Source organism: Pleuronectes platessa, chromosome 3 (genome assembly GCF_947347685.1).
Source record: "Pleuronectes platessa chromosome 3, fPlePla1.1, whole genome shotgun sequence".
Lineage (NCBI taxonomy): Eukaryota > Metazoa > Chordata > Actinopteri > Pleuronectiformes > Pleuronectidae > Pleuronectes > Pleuronectes platessa.
The window spans coordinates 11,904,677-11,929,707 of NC_070628.1; the positions used below are offsets into that span (position 1 = coordinate 11,904,677).

The 25,031-nt window shown below is 40.1% G+C and overlaps 1 protein-coding gene across 1 annotated transcript; it reads left to right on the plus strand.

Moving 5' to 3' along the window:
* Nucleotides 1–1,222: 1,222 nt before the first annotated feature.
* suclg1 (succinate-CoA ligase GDP/ADP-forming subunit alph) lies at nt 1,223–21,463 on the plus strand. The gene is made up of 9 exons (XM_053417957.1): nt 1,223–1,376; nt 3,716–3,816; nt 6,367–6,483; nt 6,658–6,870; nt 7,367–7,424; nt 7,907–7,990; nt 11,475–11,626; nt 16,031–16,219; nt 21,047–21,463. The coding sequence occupies exons 1-9, from the start codon at nt 1,343–1,345 to the stop codon at nt 21,071–21,073; spliced, it is 975 nt and encodes a 324-aa protein (XP_053273932.1). The 5' UTR covers nt 1,223–1,342; the 3' UTR covers nt 21,074–21,463.
* The last annotated feature ends 3,568 nt before the right edge of the window (nt 21,464–25,031 follow it).

Genomic DNA, 25,031 nt, shown 5'->3' on the forward strand with positions numbered 1-25,031 from the left:
GGAGTTGGTGGCTCCTGATTGGGCAACTTGAATCCGGCGTGACAGAGGTGGTGCCTGGTACTTCATGTGCTCCACGTAAACTTTTATTCAAAAGACTTTTTAACATTTACATAACTCTATGTACTTCATTTGTATATTATTTCTCTATCAACGTATTGTTAAACTTTCATTTCTTCCAACCCTTTAATCATTTTAGCAGTTTTATTCTTCTCCTTTTAGTCTTTTTTTTATTTGGTCGAAATCGTATTAAACATTTTTAATCTTCTTTTAATTTCTTTTAATTTTCTCTCTGTGTTGTTTTTAATGTCCCTCTAACGCACCTGGAATCTACGTCTGTGTAATTTAAACTATTCTTATTTATGATTTTAAGTTGTATTTATGATTTATAACAATATATTTATAATTTGTATTTATTTATTATTTAAGATTACTGACAAAGATATATACTTTATGTATTGCCATAGATATTATCTTGTTTACAATATACTCCGTAAAGTACAGCCAACAAGTAACTTCTCTGCCCTCATTTGATAATTTTTCAGTTGATATGATTTTTGTATCAATTGGATGAAGAACCTTATATATTCAATTTGCTGGAATTTCCTACAGAAACGAATTTCTTCATGCTCAAAAATCTCTGTGCCATGACATATATCAATACTGTGATAAACTCTAACATTACAGATGGACTTTATCTACATTATTACACATTAATCGCTAGGATAAAAAACAGATGGACTGGATGGAGACAAGTTTGTATGTTTTTTTTTTATTGGTTAGATACTTATTACTCACACAATGTGATGTGTTCTAAACATTAGTAGCAGAATCTATTTACAACTTATATTAAGTGAAATAGTAGAGAAAGGTCCAGTTCAGTTAATTTGTGGTTTGGATTTTTTTTTCCAAATGACTTTTTCTATGATTGTTGTTTTTGATGTTTTTATTTTATTTAATATTTCATTCCTGATTGACATATGTGGGTTTATCCAAAGTTTTCAATGTGCCGTCTGCAGAAATGATTCTTGGGACTGATGCGCCCTCTAGTGCTGACAAAGGTTTCTTTCAGGCACACGCTGGAGAACTTCACTTCCCAGAAATGATTGCGAATTTAGGCAGCTCACTTTATCGCCTGGAGGAATATATCTGCCTGTATTTGTTTCATGTACTAAATTCACAGCCCCTCCCCCCCCAAAAAGAAAAGTGTGAATAAAAACGAACATCTGGGAGTTCCTTGTAAAAAAATACATATTTTAGAGCAGATTCCACGAGGATATTTGCGGACAGCTAAATTCCAGAGGTCGGGTCCTCATCCTCCGGTGTCATTGGTGAATGACCGAAGATGTCTCACAGCAGGTTGTTTGCCAGGCTGCTCTGTAAGTATATCAAACTAATCACTGTGTTAACCACTGGGGATGTTTGCCTGGGTTGTTTCTGAGACACGAGCTCATTGTTGTCTCTGTGTTGAACATCAGCTGAGCCACACGGACTCACATAGAGCTGCACTGGCTAGCAAAGCCCCCCTCAGGTTGGCTGTCACTTAGCTAGTTAGCTACATTAGCCTTCCTACTGGACTACACTGAAAGCCAAGCTAACTAGCTAGCCTTTCTCGCTAACGACCAGATGTGACCTAAGTGTACCCTGCAGTCCGCTCACACTCAGGCCAAGTGTCCCTCTTTGACCTTGCTTGTCCTCTCAACTGGACAAATCATGTCCATCCACTGTGCTGTGATTCTGATAGTGAAACTGGAGCTCAGTTGTCCCCCAGCACTGATTGTTGTCTCCAGGCTTCTCACAGCCCCACAGATTGGACAACTCTAATTTTAGACGGTGCTTGGACAAGGGCACAACTGGTGTGATTTGTTTGTTTAAATCAAGGGATTCGAACATGTGATCAGAGACTCGGTCAGATCGTCCTGACCATGAGCTGCAGTGGGGGGACTGGACTTTGCACTGTGTCATTGATAAATCGTCTCAAGCTGAGGCTCTGTCAGAAGAGCAAAGTTCAGCCACACAGGGGGACACTGCTGGTTCACGAGTCAGGCCCTTCTGTCAGATAGTGCCCAGATAAAAAGCAAATATGTCTCTGCATAAACATGAGTCTGTGGAAACGAGTAACTTAGATGTGAGATCATACATGAACATTCACCAGACTCATTCTTTTATTCAAAGTACTTGTTGGTGATTTAAGTTTTGTGTTGTTTTCTGTCAGAGGTCAGCCTACTCACATGTGCTGAAGGGAAAAGCTATTTGAATTAATTGTATTTGTTGTCTTAAGGTTTCAAGACATGTGCAACAGAATAGTCACCTCAACAATAGCTTATGATGGGGTTGTTACATCCGGTGTCCCCTTTGTTTAATTACATTCATGCAATATTCAACTGTTTTTGACACAAAGTCTTGCTTAGCAGGCATAAGGCTGCAGCGATTCATTTTTCAATTACTGGTTAATATTTGTAATTGATTAAATGTAAGATGGATCATGGCTCTGGATGAGATTTGATTAGCTTGTCAAAGTTTGGCCTTTTATGTTTAATCTATTAAACCCTAATCCATTCATTGTTTATGTCAGTGTTCTTGTCTAATTTTCTTTCAACTGATGTGTGGAGCAATTTTTTCATTCACAACTATAAAAAAGGATTTTTAATAAAGCCTTATATTGTGGATTTGCTTTTAACAATGTTTAAGTTTAAGGGAAAAACAAATAATTGTAGCAGTATGTCACAGTCTGACAGTGATGTTGTAATTGCTGCAATATGTTCCTAGTTTTACATCTACTACAAGGCTGCTATACAACTCTGTGTGTGTGTGTTTCATTTGTTTCCCAGTAGATGTAACACACTCTATACAGTAGAGTCTCTTCAATTGCACTTTGACCCGTATTTGTCTTGTTGTTTTTGTGCCTAAGCCTGTGGGATATGAAAATCTGTCTGAAACTGATAAAAAGAGTTTATAAAATATATGACAATGAACGGAACCGTACAGTACATATACAGACCTGAGAATCAAAACAGTGAGCAAAGGAAATAAGGAAAAAAACTGCATTGCCGTATTATAACATGTAGTGATCTAATGTAATATCAGTCTCAAAAAACGTAAACCCTGTTTACCGCTGTAAACAATGTTTAAATGCTCAATTATGAAGCAGCATTGTTCTGCTTCCAAAAATGTTTTAAATGCATGAAGTTACCCGGCAAGTCTCAGATAACAGATTTCACAAAAAGCTTGAGGAGACCGTTGCAGTTAATTATAGCAAAGTACTTCAGCAGTAACGTGACACCTTAACAGTTCCAGAGCAGAAGCATCCATCTCTAATGAGCAATTATGCAAAACAAGAAAAACACAAAGTGCGGTCACAGGTGCAGTAAAGTCTAAAGAAAACCTGCTGCTTAGCAACAATAAATGACATTAGAGAAGGAAAGACACTTTTGCCATAACAAACCAAGTATTAAGTCCAAAGGATAATTTTTAGTAGGAAAATTTAGAAAACTGCTTATTTTAAAGCTTATACTATTTATTGTGCAAATAGAAAATGTAAAAAAAATGGACAAATGCATTTTGGCTTATTTTTTGTTTTAATCTTCAAATCATTTGCACATCAGTTTTATGTGTTTTTTCTGACCTTGATTAGTCTTGACCAAGTTTGGAGTGAGGATTTGATTGTATGATGTTTGGATGATTTATGTTGACATGTGCATTGACATCTGTCCATCAGTGCAGCACAGTGGAGTCAGGCACTGTTATACGGGAACAAGACAGAACCTCTACATCACCAAGGACACAAAGGTCATCTGCCAAGGATTCACCGGGAAACAGGTTGGTAACGACAACTACATCATCACATTTGTTCCATGATTGCTTCACAATGGATTTGATTGCAGTCATTGGGAAATCTCGGAAAAACACACAATTCCTCTTTTTGTGTTGCTGCATGACTAAGATCAGAAAGGAAGAGAGATTTTTACAAGCTCCTTATTTCCACTAGGTTTTTTACTCAAAGAAAGATGTTAGTTCAATACCCGAATATTTCTAAGAGCACGTTAAAATATGTTCATCACGCAGCACTCTCCACTCTTAAACAATCAGGTCAGACGAGGAACACGTACTCCTCTGTTGCCTCAGGAAGAGCAACAAAAAGTCCCAGAGGACGTTTCATTTCCCTGCATAACACCTGCTTTTGGGGCACAGGACCCCTTCACATGTGAAACAAAGTCCTCCGGGACAGTACTGAGACTATATAGCAAACAGAGTAGACGCATAAGGGTCCCAATAGAGAGCACAGAGTTAAACATAAATAACTTGATTTTAAGAGTCAAATAAGTGTCGACTATAATTTCAGTAGTTTCATTCAATGGGTAAACGTGTTTGGACGAAGGAGGAGTTAAGAGATGAGCATCTTTTTATTGGTGGTATTTTTACCTCAACCAAAAGGGTTATGTTTTTTTACCCATTTGTTTGTTTGGTGGTGTTTAAATGTATCAGGCATATTATCCTGCCACTGTTTCAAGAAAAATGCCTACACATATGATAACATAAGAAATCTCAAACTTGGTGAGTGCAGCGCTATTTGCCACATGCTTGCGCTAATGCCCCTTTAACATTTGTACCGTCCACACAGGCAGTGAGTCAGACCTCAAGGTTTCATCTGCAGTTGTGGCATCAGTGCAATTCCTTCGCTCACTCAAGAACTTCTCTTTCACTCTTTAGTCTGCGCACCTATCATTCGGAATCTGTTGCACGTGAGAGTCACCGTCGTGCATCCCATCTCCGTTACCTCCACAGAGTGAATTATTCTGTAGGAAAAGCTGAAGTGTGTGCAATTTGCAGCACCTTGATTGAATTCAAGGGGACAATCAGGCCTTGGCAGAGATATGCGCTCTACTGAGTGCCATTCCAGTTAATGATGATACTTGGGATCTCAATAAATGCTGTAAGCCTGTCATTGGATCAGTTGATAGTGTTGTACTTTGTTGTAGTTCACAGTTTTGAGAGTTGTTTGATTTAAAGGCCTATGAATCAGGTTTGCTCTTGTTTTTGGGCGGGGAAAAGAGAACTTTTCATTTTTACTTTAATACAAATTCCCCCCCCTTGACATCCGTTACTCATTGTTTCAGTCAATAACATCTTTGCGTGACGGATTGTTGATCCGTCCAGTCCTTTTTCAAGAGCATGAAGAGGCTCAGGTAAATCAGTGTGAACGGTGTCCAGTCAAGGAGAAAAAATCAAAATAAAAAAATCTTGGCAAGTGTGTTCAACAAGCCAGAAACATGGACTTTGCAGATTTATATCCTTACCCCCTGTCCTTGTTCAGAGTCCATTTTTCATCTTCCACTTTCTCTTCCACATAATAAAAGATTGTTAAATATAGTTCCAGTGAACACTCCGGGTAATTAGAAAAGGATGAGAAATGAAGAAAGTGCTATTCAGTGCACATTGTCGTTTCTTGCTGGCTTGATAAGAAAGCCATTTTTCAAATTTATTGTCCCAACATTTGCGATAATAACGACTGGCAAAAACAGCAAAGTTAGCACGGAGAAGGAGTCTATTAGGTTGGTTTTGGGGGGGGGTGCTGATTCATGGCTTTTTATTCCTCGTAATAGGCCATTTAGAATTTTTACATTAGGATCATTTATTTGCACTTGTAAGTATGACCCTTTGCTACTCAATCTACATTGTTTCAGCCTCTATTCCATAATAATTAACTGAGGACAGTGACGGGTTCTGAGCAACTGAAAATCACTTATCCTGAGATTCACTCGCATGATTTTATCTCCTAAATATACTATACATCTTTCATTGTTATTGTTGCTTCATTTTATAATATTTTTTTTTCATATTTCAAATGGGCCCTGATGGGGATTTGTACCAATTTCCAAACAAATATCCTCTCTTTACTCATTTTCTTCTCCATTAACATCACATGAAGCTACTTTGCGACGGACTGAAATGCTCTAACTGTGGCAGCCACGCCAGGTTCCCTCCTTCGTGGAAAACACAATGTCTTTCTTGAGAGGTGATTTACCGTCACAGTTGGAGAATATCCAAAGCCGCTCGTGAATTGTTTTTCAAATGTTCTGCAAGGAGCTTAAACTAAGCCTTACATCATTATCCGTCAAGAACATTTTGATTCCTCCTCATTGACTATATTTACCCGCTGTTACATCCCTGGAAGAACCCCGCTATCACTTCTGTATCTGTCCCTTTTACTCGGGAGCACAGGTGATTAATCCTGGGTGGAAGCAGATTTCCTCCTTCTTCTCTGTGTGTAATGATATTTTCAAGGTTGATGCTGCAGGAGTGGCTGCAGCCCACTTCTTTACACACTCGTACCCACACTGTCTCCTCTTGCCTCCTCTCTCCTTGTAGGGAACGTTTCACAGTCAGCAGTCTCTTGATTATGGCTCCCAGTTGGTCGGAGGTGTTTCCCCTGGTAAGGGTGGTAAGACCCACCTCGGCCTGCCCGTCTTCAACTCAGTCAAGGAGGTATGTATGTGGAATTAGACAAGGTGGTTTGGAGCAGATACATTTGCAGCAATAGCTTTTGAAGGCCAGTGGGGCTTTTCAGATGTTTAAAAGAAACATTAGGTGGCACTGTTTCATAACATAAGAATTTCAGTTTATGAATACACTGCCAATAACTTATATTCCTCGTTTCAGGCAAAGGAGGGCACAGGGGCACATGCTACCGTGATTTATGTACCTCCTCCGTTCGCGGCAGCTGCCATCATTGAGGCCATTGACGCAGAGATCCCCCTCGTGGTGTGCATCACTGAGGGCATCCCCCAGCAGGACATGGTGAGGGTCAAACATAGGCTGCTGCGCCAGGGCGCCACCCGCCTCATCGGCCCCAACTGTCCAGGAGTCATCAACGTAAGCACTCGCACTCACTCACTCACACTGGTGCACATCCTTTCTTCTTCTTCAGTTTTCTGGTGTTGTTGTGAGAGAGAGCTGGAAGCACAAGCTCTGTCTCAAGGGTGCAGGAGTAATTCCGATCCACTGCATTAATATTCTACACAGACCAAGTGAAACCTTAAAGGAGCCTGGTTGTCATCCTCTTGTTTTTGTTTGTTTTGTTTCTGTGCTGGCGGTAGCATTAATAATGTCCGCTACTGGGTTTGACTCACACAATATCTGGATTTTGAGATAAAACAAAATTTGCATCGGGACAAAGAACAGTTAAGAAAGTGTGCAGAATAATAAATTGCTCTTTTTCAAAGAGAAATATTAAGAAAAAAGTGAAAATGGGAATTGAGTTTAAAGTCTGGGCCGAGTGTTAACAGATGATGTGAAGTTAAATAAATACAATCCTATGAACAGTTAATGGTCTTAACTTAATTCAAATTCAACATGATGTTTTTGGCAGCCTGGAGAATGTAAGATCGGGATCATGCCGGGTCACATCCACAAGAAAGGAAGAATTGGTGAGTTTCATAATTTGTCTCTGAAAATACACATTTCATCTTCTTGAATCTTCAGTCATTTAATTTATACATGAAAATATAAGGCGCCATGAATGCTAAAGGTTATTCTTTATGAATATTTGCTGATAGACGGCTCACAGGTTCCTTAAACATTGACGTATGCTTCTCCAACAAAAAAGTGTGATACACAAGAAAAACTTTAATCCTGTTAATATCTATCTTGTCTTCTTTTGTTGCTGACAGCTTGTTAAGCAGAGTGTGTGCTGCTGCTGGCCAATGAACCTTTACAGGAAGTCCGTTTTTATATCGAATCGACTGTATCATTCATTCAAAGCATCCGCAGAACAGCTGTTAGAGAAGATTTTTTTAATATTTTCTCTAATGTTGACAAAGTTTCGGTGAAAGTTGGACCAAAAATAACAGATGGATGTTTTACCAAAGAATTATAACATCACAAAATGTTTTCTTGATCTTTCTTTTAGGCATCGTGTCTCGATCGGGAACCCTGACGTACGAAGCTGTACATCAAACCACACAAGTCGGTCTGGGACAGTCTCTCTGCATCGGTAAGCTTACAGTGATACGTGGCACATTGATCTTAAACCTAGCACACAGTAACACAGATTGATGCCGACTGAGATATTTCGGGGGGCCGTACCGATCTAGCTGCTGACACATGGCAATGATTCCTATAATGTCGTTATCAAACTCTTATATCAAATGATTGTAATCAAAGCTTGATATTTAACAGTTAAACCATAACATTATTAAATGTATAACAAATCTGTGTTTGCTTGTTTTGAGTAGATTGAGGAATGTTCCACAGAAAATATTATAAAAAAATTTAAAATAAATTAAGTGCTGCATTTGAATTGGTGACCAGATTGTCCTTTGATACCAGACACTTAATATCACATACTGGCATTTGCCTTGAACCTTGTAGTGACTGTTAATAAGACATAAGGCCTGAGTCACAAGACAGAAGAAAGTTGGTACCAAAAATATGGTTGTTTTTAATATTTACTCAGAAACATAAACTTGTGAAAGTTTTACAGGATTTACTGGTATTAGGAAAGTGATTCACCTTTATCCAACACCCTTCAGATGTTGAAGCTTTTCAACAGACATTAAGACCACTCACCAACTTTGTGATCACTGCTTAGAATGTCCCCCTCAGATGTGAGCATTGAAGTTGGTGTTTTCTTTGAAAGGCTTTGTCTCAGATTGAACTGATTCAAAGAATGACGCAAGTGTAAGTTGAAACGTCGTCTTTGTCTTTTCAAAACGTCTTTGACCTCAGAATCTTGGTGAAAATGGGCAGAGACAGGAAATGTCTTTTGTTTCTGAACCAACCAGATAAGATAAACCTCTGATTCTACATCACTTATCTGAAACTTCAAGGATTCTGAACTAAATGCTCTTGTTACCATTGAAGAATTCTGTGAATACTCTTATTAAATACCTGCATATAGTTTTCCACTTATTGTTTTTATTGTAGTTGATCTTGACTTTCACGAAGCAGCTTAGTTAGATGGTGCCATTGCTTCTGCAAACAGCCCCATGCTTTCATGAAACATTTGGGAATTTCGCTTTTTTTTAAATGTTTTATAAGCTGATAGATAGTTACCAGGTGTCACTGTTTAAATTCCAGTACTACATTTCCACAATCCTTCAGTAAAAACTGTATGTGGAACTTCCCTTCCTATTCTCACAGCCTTGTTTTCCCTAATGTACTGATTTATTCTGTGGATCAACAACACGTACAGCTTCATAGCTCAGCCTGAAGCTTATACTTTCTATGGAAGAGCCTATGTTTCTGTCTAAAAACGAATTTAACTATCTTAACATATTTATTCATCAGTCTTGTGCTCCCCGGTATTGTCACGCTCAGGGAAATGATCATCTGAGAGAAGTTCCCATCTTTGTTTTATGAATGCAACCATGCAGGATCAGTCTATATGTTTAAATTGTATCTGAACCTAATTCTGTTATTTCTTTGCAACACTGCAGATATAAAACTAACTTTTTTATAATAAAAACCTTTGCCACAGGAAAAGGGCTGGTTGGACACTGGAATTAACTGAAGAACAACTTGGCTTGGGCATTACTATTTCTACTTTTTAATTATGCCCTTTAACCAGACTTCATGCAGCCAGTGCCAGAACCAAATTAAATAGTGTAGAGTTCATTAAGGGGGTTTATTGGTGCTTCTGCTCACAACTTCTTAAGTCTGAGTGCGGCCTAGAGGCTACAGCAAATTACAGTTGATACAATATTAAAATCACAGTCATCTTTGTGGCTAGTAATATGGTTACTATGCAGGCTTTTTTATAAATATTAATTTAGGTGACATCACGTCTTTGAAGATTTGTTTTTCTGGACGTTTGCCCAACCTTTTATAGATCCTGGAATAATTTTCCGTGGAAGTTATGTTTTTAGAAAAAAATAATTATTGGTCTCTTGTGATTTGAAAAAGCTTTGACATTCATGTTCCCTGGGTATGAAAGGAGCAGCCCCATTAAAGTACCGTGCAGAGATAAAGGCGGTTTGGCACAGTTAACAAACTTCTGAAGCGACTTTGAGCTCAAATTGAATAATGAGGTTCCTTTGTACATTGTAACTTTATTTAAAAAAAAAAAAAATTCTCATCAACAGCGACTTCAGAGAGTGGTCAAACTGGTGGTCACTTTTCACTTGTTTCAGAGATTAAATTTTTCGCATTGACCATAAATTACATTACTAATTCTGTGAAACCAACATAATTATCACATGACTCTGTATCTCCCTTCACCTCGGTGGATCTTTCTTTCAGCTCCTTGTTTTGGTTGTAACAGTCAACATCTTTCCTGTCCTGGTGTTATACTGCAAAAAAAGCCCCCGTTGCTCAGCAACAAACTGCAGAAGGGCACAGATAGAGACTTTCTGGTAAACATGGTGGAGATGCATTTTCCTCAGAAGTTTGTAAAGATCAAACCAGAGGTAAAGGACAGTAAATATCAGACTTGAATTTGTCAGGACACCAGAAACATGACTTAAAATAAATCTGTATCAGCTTCAAGACATGCGACGGATGCAAAACTGAAATAAACCCTCAAAATATACATATCTCTGGATGAAAAGGAGATGTCACATGAAAGACGTCGGAGAAAATGTTAACTAGGAAAAGAAACAGGATTCAAGAGTTTTTTTGATGCTGGTGTCTGTGCTGTAAAAACACCTGATTTCCACAGTGGAAGTTTAAGGTTGACTCCTGAATGCTCTGCCCTGATTCCAACCCTTACTTTGACAGTCTGGAGATTTTCCTTTTGTGACATGTCTGACCCGCAGATTCTCTTACTGAATTTGTCCTGAGTTTATCACTGAAAAGGACTAATGTTGCTCCGTGTCTGTTAAATGTGTAAATACGCACCTGTTTACTAACCATTTTACCACATCACCTTAAAGTGTGATAATTTATCTGTGTTTTATTATAATCTGGTTTCTGCAGGGGATAAAAACATCAATTGCACATTTAAAATAGATTCATTTAACTTTTAACATTCAAACATTAAACAGCAGTGACTAAATGAAAACACACAAGTTTTAAGTTTTTTTGGGGAAAGCTGTTCTCAGGAGTTTAACTCTCAGAGGATGAGAGAATCCTTCTTACCAGAGTTGGGAATGTGTGGTCTGATTTGATTGACAGTGGCCTGGGAACATAAGCAAGCGACTTGTTTGGGATTATTGTTGTTACACTGGGTTAAAAACTAAATAACAATAGATCACCTGGTAGCTGCTCGTGGTGATGATGTGGACATTTTGAAAGAAAAGCTTGAATTCGTCAGTACAAGGGAATAAAAGGTGAGATGTGAAATTCACTAAAATCCTGACACCAGTGAACCACTGAACAACCTCAGTGCTGATTTTCAGACCATATCAACATAAATTTGAGTTCCAGTTGCTGACCCTCCTGCTCTCAGGCTGTGCAGCCATGTCACCCTCAAATATGCACAGGAATTACCCTCCAAGAGACCTGACTCCTCAACACGTGTTTGCTTTGTCTCCTGCAAGGTATTGGCGGCGATCCATTCAATGGTACAAACTTCATAGACTGTCTGGAGGTGTTCCTCGCGGATCCCAAGACGGAGGGCATCATCGTCATCGGAGAAATCGGAGGCGATGCAGAGGAGAATGCAGCAGAATACCTCAAACAGCACAACTCTGTAAGGAAATAACACACAGGACACCTGTTGGTTCACTTCACTCTCCTCCTCATATCCTCTGCCCCAGCACGTCACCTCTGCAGATATATCGATTCGTATAAAACATTTATCCTTTCCTGAATTAGCTCGTAGTGGTGCCCTTTCAAATCCATCAGAAGTGGTGAAACGCTGGAAACCATCGCAGTGCGGGAACAAAGTAGAAGTGTGAAAGTGCCCTTTCTCTTTGATCACAGCCTCAGCTGCCCCTCTCAGTTTTAAGTGTCCGTGTGATTTGTGTGATAAAGATAAATAGTGACAGATGGCGTGTGCGTCTGAGTCACGGGGCGTTTTCTGGAAATCTGCAGTGCTGATGAGCAGTGAACCTTTTGTGATGCACGCGATGAAGAGCGGTATGGTGATGAGGGACTTGTGAAGCCGAGTAGCTGAGGACTTGTAACTGGCCTGTAGTTGGCACTTAACTCCCTGCGGACGACTTTTTAATCTGTAAATGTTTCAGTGGGCACGTGTTTGCTTCTGTGTAAACGCGCACGCCTGTCGTCCTCTGGAGCTGAGGAATGGATTTGATTTGCCCTCGGCTGCTTTAATGCATGCAAATCTCCTGCTGGCGTCTTAGGAGAATAACTTCTCTCACTCCACAAATAAAGTACACCCACCCCCCCGCACCCCGCACCCCACCCGCCCGAGCACCCCGAGTTTTGACAGCGAGGGACGGCTCAATTGAAACGCGTGCATGAAAAAGCTCAGCAGAGCATGCGAGTAAGCTGCGGATCTTCTGTTGAAAGTCAACTGTGTAGAACATTGTCCATTAAACAGCCTATTTGGACCTTTTTCTTAATAGCCAAAGCTCAAAAGCAGTCTGGAGACGTTTCTTCAGAGGAAACTTAACTTTTCTTGATTTGAATACATTTGAATCCAAGTCAGCAGCACACTCACCTAGGGTAGCTCCCATGTTTGCCTATTTTTATTATGCGAAGCACAGTGTTGCAGGAAATGAGCAGCAGGTGAACTCAGCCATATCTCCCAATATAAGTATATTTGACAAAATAGCGAAGATGTCAATTTAATGATAGAATCTCTTTGTTCTCTCACGATCAAGAAGATTTAATCAATCCAAGAGCTTCTTTATTTTTGATAAACCTTTCTATGTTACTTGAAATACGAATTTCTAGCCCGAGCTGAAAAACTAATTTACAAGTCACTTTGCTCGGGTTTTAATGATGACACATTTTCAAGTAGGTCAGACAAAACAAGACATCTGAATTCATCCGCTTGATGTGGGAACTTTTTTATATTTTTTTCATATTTACTGGCATTTTATAGGCAAAATTATTACTCTGACAAACATTTGGCAAATTTGAGGATCAATATGATTCTTAGTATCATATTTAAAGTTATGGGGGAATAGTAGTGACCTCATCAGAACATTGCATGTGAGTTCTGATCAGATTTGATTGACAGTGGCCTGGAAACATAAGCAAGCAAACTGCCAACAAGCTGTTTCTCGACCTCCACATTTCAACCCACACCTCCTAATTGGTTCAATAATAATAAATTGGTCTGGCGTTTTGTGCACTGAAGGCTATTTGTGGCACGTCCATGAAAAACATCAACAAAATGATGACATCACAAGATCGCAGCATCTGGAAAAGTTATTTTCAAATTGACTTGAAGAAATAACTGTAAAACCAACACAGTTCTGTCATGTTTATGAAAACAATAAGTAGAATAAACCCAGCAATGGTGGCCAGGGTGGCTGGCTGGACATAAACCCCGCCTCCTTCATGTTAGGGGAGGGGACATGGTCCAAAGTAAATAGTCAGAGTATATATCGAATGATTTTTTTTAATGGTTTTTTGAATGGGCTCTTATCACACTGATGTTTGTTCAAGTGCAAATTGTTCTGGTAAGGTTGTTTCTAATTAGTTATTTGTTGCTATAAACAGTTTGGTCCAGCATGTCCCTTGGCAACGTCAAAGATAATTCAAACAAATTCCTGGAACTGCTACTTTGTCCAGATTGATGCCAAAATGTTAAAGATTTTTATCTTGGCTCATCTGCCATCCTTTCACTAAATACTGTAGAAATCAGTTAAGTAGTTTTTATGTCAAACAAATGGACAGGAGTGAAAACATAACCTCCTTTTGTGGAAGAAAAATCTGAACATTTGAACTTTCAGAAGGAAGAATTTATTGCATTAGCTTCACTGCATTAGATTTTATTTATCTAATACGCAGCCAACTATATGTCACCATTTTCTGACAGTCACTTAAAAACACGGACACTAATATCTGATGAAAAAAGTAAAACATTTCCAAACCCGGCAGAATATTGTTGGACCACATCACTCAGACGTTTGAAGAAAATAGTTGTTATTTATAAAGACACTTGACGTTTCACATTAACTTGACAAATTCTGCCACACTGGTCACGTCATGTATCGAGTGCCCGGTGAAATTAAAGGTCCGGTGTCAGGATTGATTTGTGTCATGCAACATTAAATATGTTGAACTCCTGTTTGAGAAAGATGCATTATACCAGAAAGGTGAAGAGATATTGATTTCAGGATCCATCAGTGTTACAGCTGAGCTGCTGCAGACTGTTTATCTACCGACGCCTTAATTCAGGAAAATTCAGGAAAACAAGACGATATTTCCTACCGGCTCCTGCTGTCAGCTTTTATGACGCATGGCATATTTCAGGACTCAGTCTTCATCAGCGTCTGCGATGCTTGCCAACATCATATGGTCTTAAGAAGTCACCTGTATCAAAGAAGTGCCTATCATTACCACGGCTTCACAGGCCTTCTGAAGTCAGGAATAGGTTTTACACGGAAAGACCAAATAACAATCTGCGTGGTGCATAACAAGTAGGTCGGACTGTTTGGCACCTAAGCAGTCTCGGAGGCTTATAGAATTTTTTTATATTATTTCTTTAATATTCAGCCTCTTGACTTATGGCCCAGCCTGTCTCCGTTGAGCTTAACTAAACCCCTCATGACTCTGGTGTAAACAACACTGGAAACTAAAGCTGGTCGTCGTCTGGAGGAAGCCTAAGATTAGGAAAAAATAAGAAGTCAGTTGGCTCCACATGTGTGCGCACACATGCCAGGTTTTATTCACGTCTCCCAGTTTATAGAAGCGTATAATTGTCTCCTATTTTTTAAGCTTGTGAATGTGATTCCTCAGAACAAAGACCCTCCACCACTCATGTGAGCACACTGAGGTAGACAAACCACCTCATCAGTTCATAATTAAGGGAATATATCTGAAGTGCTTACAGTGGAAAACAAAAGGAGAGTAAAGCGAGCGGCGGTGTGACTCCCCTCCCAGAATGCATTAGTACTTAGTATCCAGGGAGGCCCGGGCTTAAGAGTAATTAAACCCCTCTTCGTTTGAGGTAGATTTAAGACTCGATTCCCACAAAGGTGGTTTGTTTATTCAGAAACGTGGTTTGACTTCTGAGTGGAGTTTGGCTGTAATTTGTTTGCTGCTGACACTTTTCAGTTCCGAGAACAGATGCTCATAACGTATTAAGAGCACCTTAAAGGTATATTCCTTCTCTCGCGTCCCTGTTTTCCTTGTTTACTATGCAAGTGTTAATATATCATTAGTGGTGCATTTCTAGCCAAAGTCCTTCACATTTCCCTGGTTGATGTACGTCCACAGACTGTGTGTGTGTGTGTGTGTGTGTGTGTGTGTGTGTGTGTGTGTGTGTGTGTGTGTGTGTGTGTGTGTGTGTGTGTGTGTGTGTGTGTGTGTGTGTGTGTGTGTGTGTGTGTGTGTGTGTGTGTGTGCACACAAAGCCCTCCTCTACAATTAGATTATTATTTCCTAACTATGAAATATTAGATGCTGCTCACTCGCTCTCTCCGTCCCTCTCGCTGCTAATGTTATTGCAGAAGATGAAACATTAGCCTCTTCACCTTGGAAATGATCTTAACTGTTGAACGTAACATCCATCAGCGAGCAAGCAGCACAGACAGGCGCTGAGCTAATCAGTGCCTGCATGACTAATTACCATCTCCGAATTGAGACGCTATGAAATGGCAGCAGCCTGAGTCTCTATCTGGTCATACACCAACCCATGCAATTAAATGGCTTGATTGACCCTTTGTTTTAATAATGTAGGCTGAGGCGGAGATGGCTGCTCAGACAAGCCTGTTATCACAGGGACTCTGTAATGGGAGGACACAGGAGGTTTGATTTCTCATGAATCGATAAAAAACAAGTGCAGAAAATGTGTCCTCTTTTTGTAAAACCCCGTCCCTCACTTGTTTTGCTTCATTCCTTCCACTCTTCTCCTTATCTAGTCGCATCCTCACACTTTGGCTTGAAACCTTTCCCCTTTTCTATTCATTTAAATCTCACTCTACTCCTGTTTTTCTTTCTCTTCCTCCACTTCCAGGGTGCTAATGCGAAGCCCGTGGTGTCCTTCATCGCGGGGCTCACCGCTCCTCCTGGCCGCAGGATGGGCCACGCCGGGGCCATCATCGCTGGTGGAAAGGGAGGAGCCAAAGAGAAGATCGCAGCCCTCCAGTCGGCGGGAGTCATAGTCAGCATGTCCCCGGCCCAGCTGGGCAGCTCCATGTTCAAGGTGAGTCCCCGCCAGGTTTTCATCACGGGACAAGGGCAGTAATAGTAATTATGGTAATTTGATAATTGTGCCGCTTAATGGGGTGTGGAAGAGGACAGGATCACATATTAAAGTTTATGGTATAGTTGTAGTACATAACCTTTAAAAGACTTACCTAAACATTAATCATAATTAAAAATAAAAGCTTTCTCGATGTAGTTAATAATCCACTGTCAGCTAAAAATAGCCCCCTTTTTTCTTCAGCCTTAAATGTAATTCATTATATTTTAGGTGGGCCTCAGGTCTGATGAATAGGTGTCTAAGTTATACTCTTTCCTGCTTCCATGAGAATTCTGTCATATCTGAATAAGACCTTAACAAAGTCTCATGTAGCGTTCAGCTGTGTCGGTGGGAAAGGACTCTGACAGGGAGATGAAGCCAGCGTCTGCAAAGGGATTTAAGAGGCTGGAATTATTCATATGTCACACCTGAATTATTCAGCGTATTTAACACTGTCACCATTAGAGATGTGCTGAAGCTAACTTCCTCAAAAGTGATATTTGAACTCATTATAGAAACATAATCCCAAATATATTGGATTCAGAATCCTCCCTCTCCGTTGTTTTATTTTCCACCTGTTTCATCAATCTCTTCTTATCTCTCTTTCTCTGTCTCATCTTTTTCCGTGACCCGGCTGCAGTCCTTTCAGTGTCAGTGCAGTCGAATACAAATGCCTTGTGAAAATTAGAAATCAAACTTAATAACCAACAAAAAGTCAAATATGCATTTCTCTGCTGTTTTGCTCGGATTTGTCGAAGTTGATAAATAAATGTGTTTAATTGAGCCTTAAAAATAGCTCACAAATAAACAAACACTGCGGTCGTGTTGGTTTTATACAGATTTATAAGTAAGCTAATAAAAGCTGACAACCGGCCCGACTAATGAGGAGCTAATATAATCACTTTGTTATACCACTTTAATAATGCTTGGCTTTTGCCTCCAGAGAACAACATATCTTGCGATGGTGGTCACTCGTAGAACCATCGCTCATCCCCGAACAGTTACAAATGTGAGGAGGATCACTGGAAACAGGAATCTATTTCATTTTCTGGGATCAGAAAGGTTGAGATTGAACTTTTTACTATCGTGTAAAGACAGGCAGAAAAAGAAGAGGCAGAAATTAATAAACGCGTGATGACAGAGGCGGAGTCGGCGTCACCGCTTCTTTATTTTCGGTTTATCTCGGGGGAAGCATTGTTAACAAGTTGTATAAAAAATGAAAGCATGTATTACACCCATTCATCATCTTAAACTTTCATTACCAACTGCCGGCCCGGCTGCGCACGATTATAGATTAACACGTGTTTTGTGTGTCTCCCCCCCCCCCAAAGTTTAATTCATAATCATTGCTCATAATGATGAAAAACGTGCTAGCCGGTGGCTCATTTTGCTGCATATCGTGTTCATACATCCCTGTTAATCTCATTGACCCCTGTAATCAAAGTAATGGCACATAAGAGACATAACGCTTTGGCTGTGGGAAACAATAACGTCCGCAGCCGCAGCTGTTCCAGTGGTGAGAGTGAATCTCTGCCGCCGCCGCCGACCTGTAGGAGCCTCGACTCCAGTGTTGAAGGGGGGGAAATGAATTTTCCAAAACTGGATACATGCGTCATCGAGTTTAATTGGAAGTTTATGAATTATGCATATTGCTGCAGCAGATGTTTTTATGCTAAAAACATGATAAGTTAAGCAAAACGAGGGCCTTGTCTAGATTCTGCATTCTGTCGACAGCAAGTTTACTCTCCCACCGTGTGTTGAGGATCAGAAAGGCACACTGTGTGTTTCCAAGACGTTTCCAGTAAAATGAAATGTGCAATGGCAATAATAACACATTTCCTGCCAGAGTGGTACATCGTGGAAAGAAACAAATACTGCAGAAGATGCTTCTGTCCTCACAGCTACTTAAGCTCTTGCTGGCACACTATTCATCATCATAGTAATTACAGATACACCCTGGCAGTGCAGTGGTAGTGTAAACAGGATGCTCTACGCTGATATCGTCTCTGCTGAAAGGTTTAACATTTTCTTTTCAGGCCATTTGACAATTTGCTTAAAGTAGAATATTGCAGAGTAAATTATCTTCTTATCTCTTATCTTGTTTAGTGTATTTAATCCAATATCAAGTTGTCTAACGCTCATCCAGTCAACTGGTGCATTGGAAAATTGAAACCTTGAAATAGAAACTTTGAAATTTGTATCGCTACACACCGTCAGCGCTGAGTTTATTAGAAATATGTTTCAGTCGTGGTCTTCACTCTGAACTGATACTGAAGAGTTTTAATCAACAGGAGTTAAAGTGGCGTAAAATCAGACGATAACCAGCCTGCAATCTAATAATATATCTTTAAAGATATTTAGTGAATTTTTTCCATTGTATTTTCTATAGAATTTCATTCCTGTAGAATTGTATTTTGTTGATTTTTTTTTTTTTCTCAATCCAATCCTTTCATTTTTTGTGATTTTGACATCCCTCACTGCAGCTCATGGCCTCATTACAAAGATATTGAAGTTTCATCCCTGTCATACACTGACATGTTGAACTGAGAGTCACTCGTATTCACTCCTTCCTCTCATTACATATTCAAATTAGTTTACGCATCAAAGCTCATGACAGGACTCAACTCAGCCACTGTCATAATATTAGTTAACCTGTCCACTTTGTCCACTCTCTATACTTTGTTAGAATATTTCATTTTCCGATCTCTGGGCCCATCAGCTATCGTCTGGCAATGAATTAGCCTCTGGGGGCAGCAGCCAGTGTTTTGGGGCGTTCCTGTGTAGACAGGAGTCGTCTGGGCCAAGATTTACAGCCTGACTCATTTCTATTAGTACAAGAGTCGAATGTTTCTCCACACTTTAGTGGCTGTTTTAGATCCAGACGAGATTTTGCCTAATCTCCCTTTACAATCTGCGTATGAATGCAGAGGAATTAAAAAGCTGAAAACCAGGTGTCTGGCCCTTAAATCTTGTTCTTCGCCTACAGATGCATATTCACCCACAGAATCTGTTTACAGAGATGAACTAGTTTCTACCAGCTAAACAAGGACAGACACACAACACAGAAAACAGACAATAAAAATAACAGAACTCCTAAACACTGCTGGGACGTCTGTGCTTGTGTTGGTCCTCATCACAGAAAGATATGTATTGAGAAAAAATATGAGCTCTAGGCCTTTAACGATTTAAGAAAAATAATAAACACTACGTTGAAACAGAATTAAAAATGCAAGACTCTCAGTGATACGATACAAATTCAGTTTCAGTTCCACTGGTGCATGGACAAGATATTAAAAAACGTGTGTTTTGTTTTTCCTGAGAAAGACCTAATTCATATGCAAGGTAGAATAATTATGACCTTTTAGTTGTTTACAAAATATCAGGGACACGTAGTCGCAGCAGCAGTATTATCCTGTCCCGCTCAATATCCATACACGCACATGTATACAGATGTGTCCACGAGATTTAGATCCATTGTTTTAATGAATTCCAAACTCAGCTCCCAGGCCATATACAGTATATATGACGCCTGCTCTCCTCTCAACCATCCGGCCTGCGTCGTGTGGAAGCCGTCGTCACTAGCGAGCCTGTAGACGTCTTCTCTGTTAGTTCACGTCATGTTTCCCTCCGCTCTCCCCTTCACTTTGAATCCAGATGTATTTTTCGCCCGCCCTCTTTGAGTGGCAATCTCTACCATGCTCATTTCACTCCCCCTCTTCCTCTTGACTCGTCTTGTCAAGTGTCTGAGTCTTGTCTCACACAGAAAATTCTGCAGTATTTTCTTTTTCTTCTTCTCCCCCTCTGGCACAAACAACTCCACTCTTACCTAGGGTTCCTGCCTTGTGTCCTTGAGTCACTCTCTTGTCGTGCACCAACAAAGAGTTGGTCTGGTTACAACCGTCCTCCCCCTCTTTTTTTCATGTCGCTCTTTCCATCCCATTACTCTTTCTTTTGTTCTTTTCCTCTCCACTCTCCTCTTTTAATTACCGATCCCTTTGTCACTCCCTCGTCTACCTCTCCTCATCTGTGAGGTAAAACTCTGGTGAACCAGTCCACAGATCCCTGATCCACCCACCTGTCCAAATTTCTCCCCGTTCGTTTCATCCTTCCCAGATCATCGCACTCGTGGAGGCCGAGCTTTGCCTCAGCAGGATTTCACATTTCAGAGACAAGAAAACATTTCCCCCTCAAGGTGGCAGTAGACCTTCAGGCATTCACAAGCCAGGGAGAGACGAGCCAACATGTGCATGAGCACTTGTGGGTTCTGTAAACCTGATAAATGACATTAGCATTAAGTTGCTTTCCCCCTGTGCAGTGGGGAATTCTCTGTGAGCGACGTATTCTATCATCCTACAGTTTGTGTGATATTTTCCAAATTGATTATGTAAATAGCTACAACCGTTTTAATGGCCAATATAATGCGTTCTCATTTATAGTCACATGGTCGAACCGCGCTGATAACACACAGCGACTGCAACTCCACATAAATCACATTCTTCCAGATGCTGTCGCCCGGGTGAATCAGAGGAAGTGAGCTGTTTTAATGTTGACAACTGGAACGTACTGACACATACACGCTACATCATTTGCACTTACCAGGAAAAAAAAAAAACAGTCTCCCCGAAGCTCTCGCCGCCTGATTCCCACCCCCCCCCCCCCTCGACAGCTGATCTCACACACAGGATCATAACTGAGCTATGTGAAGTCCGTATGAATAAATCATCCACCTCTCTCACTTCATCTCACGTGGTTTCTTTTCTCCCTCCTCTCTGTTGTCCGTCTCCGTAGGAGTTCGAGAAGAGGAAGATGCTGTAAATTCTGCAGGAAGGAGCTCGACCTGTCATCCCCTGCCCCGAAATATAGATGAGCAGCCTGGTTCTGGAGGTGGACGTGCCCCACACTGTCTGTACACCCTGAATATTACAACCACCAAGCGCACACGCAGTGTTTATATTGTAATTTCTGCCATGACGATGTACCTTGCACATAACGAAAGAGTAAAGGTAGTGTCTTAATGGTGTGCTAAATAACTCATTGTATACAAGTCAAAGCTTTATAGATGTTTTTCTCCTCCTCCACACAATGAAGGGAAGATGCCATGATAACCTTGGTGATCTGTCGGGTTCTGATAAACTCTTGTAAGACATATTCCATCACATCGTTGACCGGCTGTCCACCTGAATAAGAAATATCTCTCATACCCTTTCCGCTGCTGTGTTGTGTCAATACTTCTTTTAGCATCGAAACAGATGTGGTCTCATTAAAGAGTCGATTGCGTCTGTCTCCAGGTTTCCAGCTTTTAGAACCAGCCCAGGAGGATAAACCTCCACGAGAACAGACAGGGACACGAAGGGTTTCAAATGTTGACTGGTGCGGATGTTCACAAGCTCTCCAGCACAAACTGAGCCCGTTGTATAATGTGTGTGGAGAATCAATTACCATGTGAGGAGCAAAGCTGAAGGTGCTTTCAAGCTTTACATCTTAAGGTTACAGTTTTCTGAAAACCCGCTTTTCCCTGTTGTTCAGGCCGACGTGTAAAATCATCACACATGCCTATGGGTTTGTTTAGACTGTTGGAAGAGCTGAGAGGATTAATGGATGACTGGTCGATGAAGAGATCTGTCGGAAACAAATCTAAATGGTGGATGATTTTATCGGCCGGTCACACCAGCAGTTCAAATAGACAAAGTTTTATTTCATCAAAAGTAGACGGCTTAACAAAAAGTTGTTCACGTTTCAACAACACTTGCACATAAACATTACATACAACAGCAAGACTGCAAAGGTGTGTGTTGCATATGACTGGTGTGTGTGAGGGTGCTGTACACACATACTAAAAACTAGACACGACCAGTAATCAGCATGTAGTTATACCCATATAGAAAACTGATTACGTATGAAATCTCCATCCATCAATTATCTATACCACTTTATCCTGTATATAGATTCATTATGTAGCATTTACATTTTCACTGTTCCGCTAACTGCAAATACCCATTTAGAAAAATCAATACTATATGTATCGAGGTGGTATAATGGTAAAAAGGTGAGGCTAGTACAGATAGTGTGTGTATATATATATATAGTCACAAGGTATAATAGAATGTAATATAGTAGTTATAGACATTCTATTTAAATATTTTCAACTTGTGGACTTGCAGATTTGTAGATTTGAAGGAAGCCATTTTGTCACAGTTGAATTCTGAGGGAAACCAGTAAAGTTAAAAATGTAGGAAGCTGTTTTAGTTCATCAGCTGTGTTGTATCATAGAATTTCATCTGATCTCTTAGAACGTGATTCACAGAAGAGGCATGAGTTTGTTATAGTTATAAAACGGTCAATGGCACAAATTTCTCTTGAATAAATAAACGTACTCTCATTTAGCCAAGTCACCAGCTCAGACAGATTTTAGTCCTGTTCAAAAACATCTGCATCAATATAAAGAACGTCTCCACGTTGTCCCTCCATACGTCTGATTCTCAGGAACATAGTATCTCAGGAACACCTTCAGGGAATCTACTAAATATGGCACAAACTTAAATTGATGAATTGACAAGATTTTTGTCAAAGGTCAATGTCACTGTGACCACCAGTCGCAATATATAAGAAATACCTGGAGAGGAGTTCTTTACATCTGGTTTAACTTCCACTCTGACTTAAGTTTGAACTGATTGAAATGTGGTCGTCAAAGGTCAAGATCATTGTGACCTCACGAAACATGTTACTGTCAATGACTCACAACTTAATGAGATGATAATGACCAAATCTCACACAAATGTCTCGTAATATAAAATGAAGTGGTGACATTTTATGTCCAAAAGGTCAAAGGTCAAGTTCCCTGTGACATAACGCTCTTCAGACCAATATTCAACAACGAAGCTCTGGGACAGAAGAGGAAATGGAATATTTCACATTTTGTTCTTTACTTAATATAATTAAAGTGAAGTAAACAAGTTTCCCAATGTAATTTATTCACTAAACTATAGAAATTGCATCTGTCTCACCGATATTACCCATATTGCCTTTAATTAAACCATCATAAAAACCTTAATTTCATATAATTGTGGACAGACCTGCATGTAAACTGTAACCTGACATGATGGTGGAGGCCTGAACCTGAGAGGCAGTGATTCCCTGGGATGAAGTGATGTGTGAACAAAATGCCAAGTAAACTGCAGAGTCCAGGAAAACCAGAGGAACATGGTGGAGATCAACTGTTCCCAGCTTGCTCCAGTCTGTTGTGCGGTTAACTGGACGGCTACAACAGGGCTGCCATGAGAGAGTGTTATTTCCCCTCAGTGTAAAACCCCTCAGGGTGTGGAGCTCTGGATGTGTCGAGTATTGAGTGTTGTGAACCTTTCAGGCCCCAGAGTGCAGGACACACTGCACTCTGTAGTGTGTCCTGCACTAGTTGTAGTCAACATGCAGCCGATACATCATAACAGCTGTATGTTTCAGTTGATGCTACATGTGACCTTTCACAGTGAAAACACAGAACCCCATGAACTCTTGTGTTTTACACCAATAACAGAAATAAGGAATATTGTGGAGATGGTAGCAGTGTTTAAATCAACAGGGACTGAAGCTGTGTAACTTCACTAAACTGTCAAAAGTCGGCAGTACTCCGGCTCTTTGGTACCAACTCTAGCTTGTACGTGAAGATGGACGACACGTGTCCACTTCCTTCCACTATCCGGAGATGAGTCTGCACCGTAGGGGACAAGGGAAGGAGCTGAGGTATCCAGGTCCCACCGATAAATGCAATCAACCAATCGCAAGTCACTGTCAGCTGTCAGTCAGTTATAGCATCGAATCACTAATTAAAACCAAATCAGCACTTGAACAAACATTGGTGTGATGAGAACTACGTAATATAACAGAAACCATCTTTTAGAAAAATGGATTTTACATACTTAGACTTTTTAGTTTGCCCCATGTCCCATTATCTAACATGGAGGAGACAAAGATAATGACCTATACTGTGGCCAGCCACCAGGGGGGGATCGAGAAGCTTCACTTTTGAGGAGCAGTCATGTCGTCCATCTTTATTTACAGTCTCATTTATCTCAGAGCTCAGGTTTGGCCAAACTCCCTCAGACAGTGACCAAGTATGTAACATAATTCTTGTTAATATTACATATAATAAATAATAATTAAACAATGAAAGCCAGTGTTCCAAGAAATACTGTGGCGCGAGGCTACAGTTTAGTTCACTATGTAAACCTGTGGCTTGTGAGTACAAATCTTCTATTTCCTCCTATCATTATAAAACATCTGGCAAAAGCTTTTATGAACATTAAAATATGAACCTGTTTCAGCTTTTGAAAAGAAAAAATGTCACAGCTTTTCTTAGTAAATCACTGGCTTTGACAACGTTGTATTTGTTTCTGCATAGTTCTGGTATTTTTGGGTTGTTTTATTTGACAAATCAATTTATCCAGTCACAAATGCAAATGGAATGATTGTTATTACATGAACAGCTCAGTACAGTACACACAGTGAGTGGAGGTTAATAAAGGTGCAGATAAAGTTACAGTTGGTTCCGCTCGCACAGAATCTTTTTAAATGAACGCAGGAGGAACAGTAGAGTGTAATGAAGCGTAGACCCTGGACATCTCTACTGCCTCTTCTTATCTGCTCCACAGCAGTCAGCCAAGGCAGATTATTCTGTGTACACATTGTTAGCAATTACTTTTTTAATCTGCATTAGCGAATTAACATAATGGCTGTCAGTGGAACAGAAAGCTTATTTGTTTGGAGGCTCAGAAGTTCC

Excerpts from the sequence above, each read along its gene's own strand:
- suclg1 (XM_053417957.1), top strand. The coding sequence starts at position 1,343 with ATGTCTCACAGCAGGTTGTTTGCCAGGCTGCTCT. Across the intron at positions 3,817-6,366 it reads AAGGATTCACCGGGAAACAG|GGAACGTTTCACAGTCAGCA; the intron begins GTTGGTAACGAC and ends CTCTCCTTGTAG. Across the intron at positions 7,425-7,906 it reads CCACAAGAAAGGAAGAATTG|GCATCGTGTCTCGATCGGGA; the intron begins GTGAGTTTCATA and ends TCTTTCTTTTAG.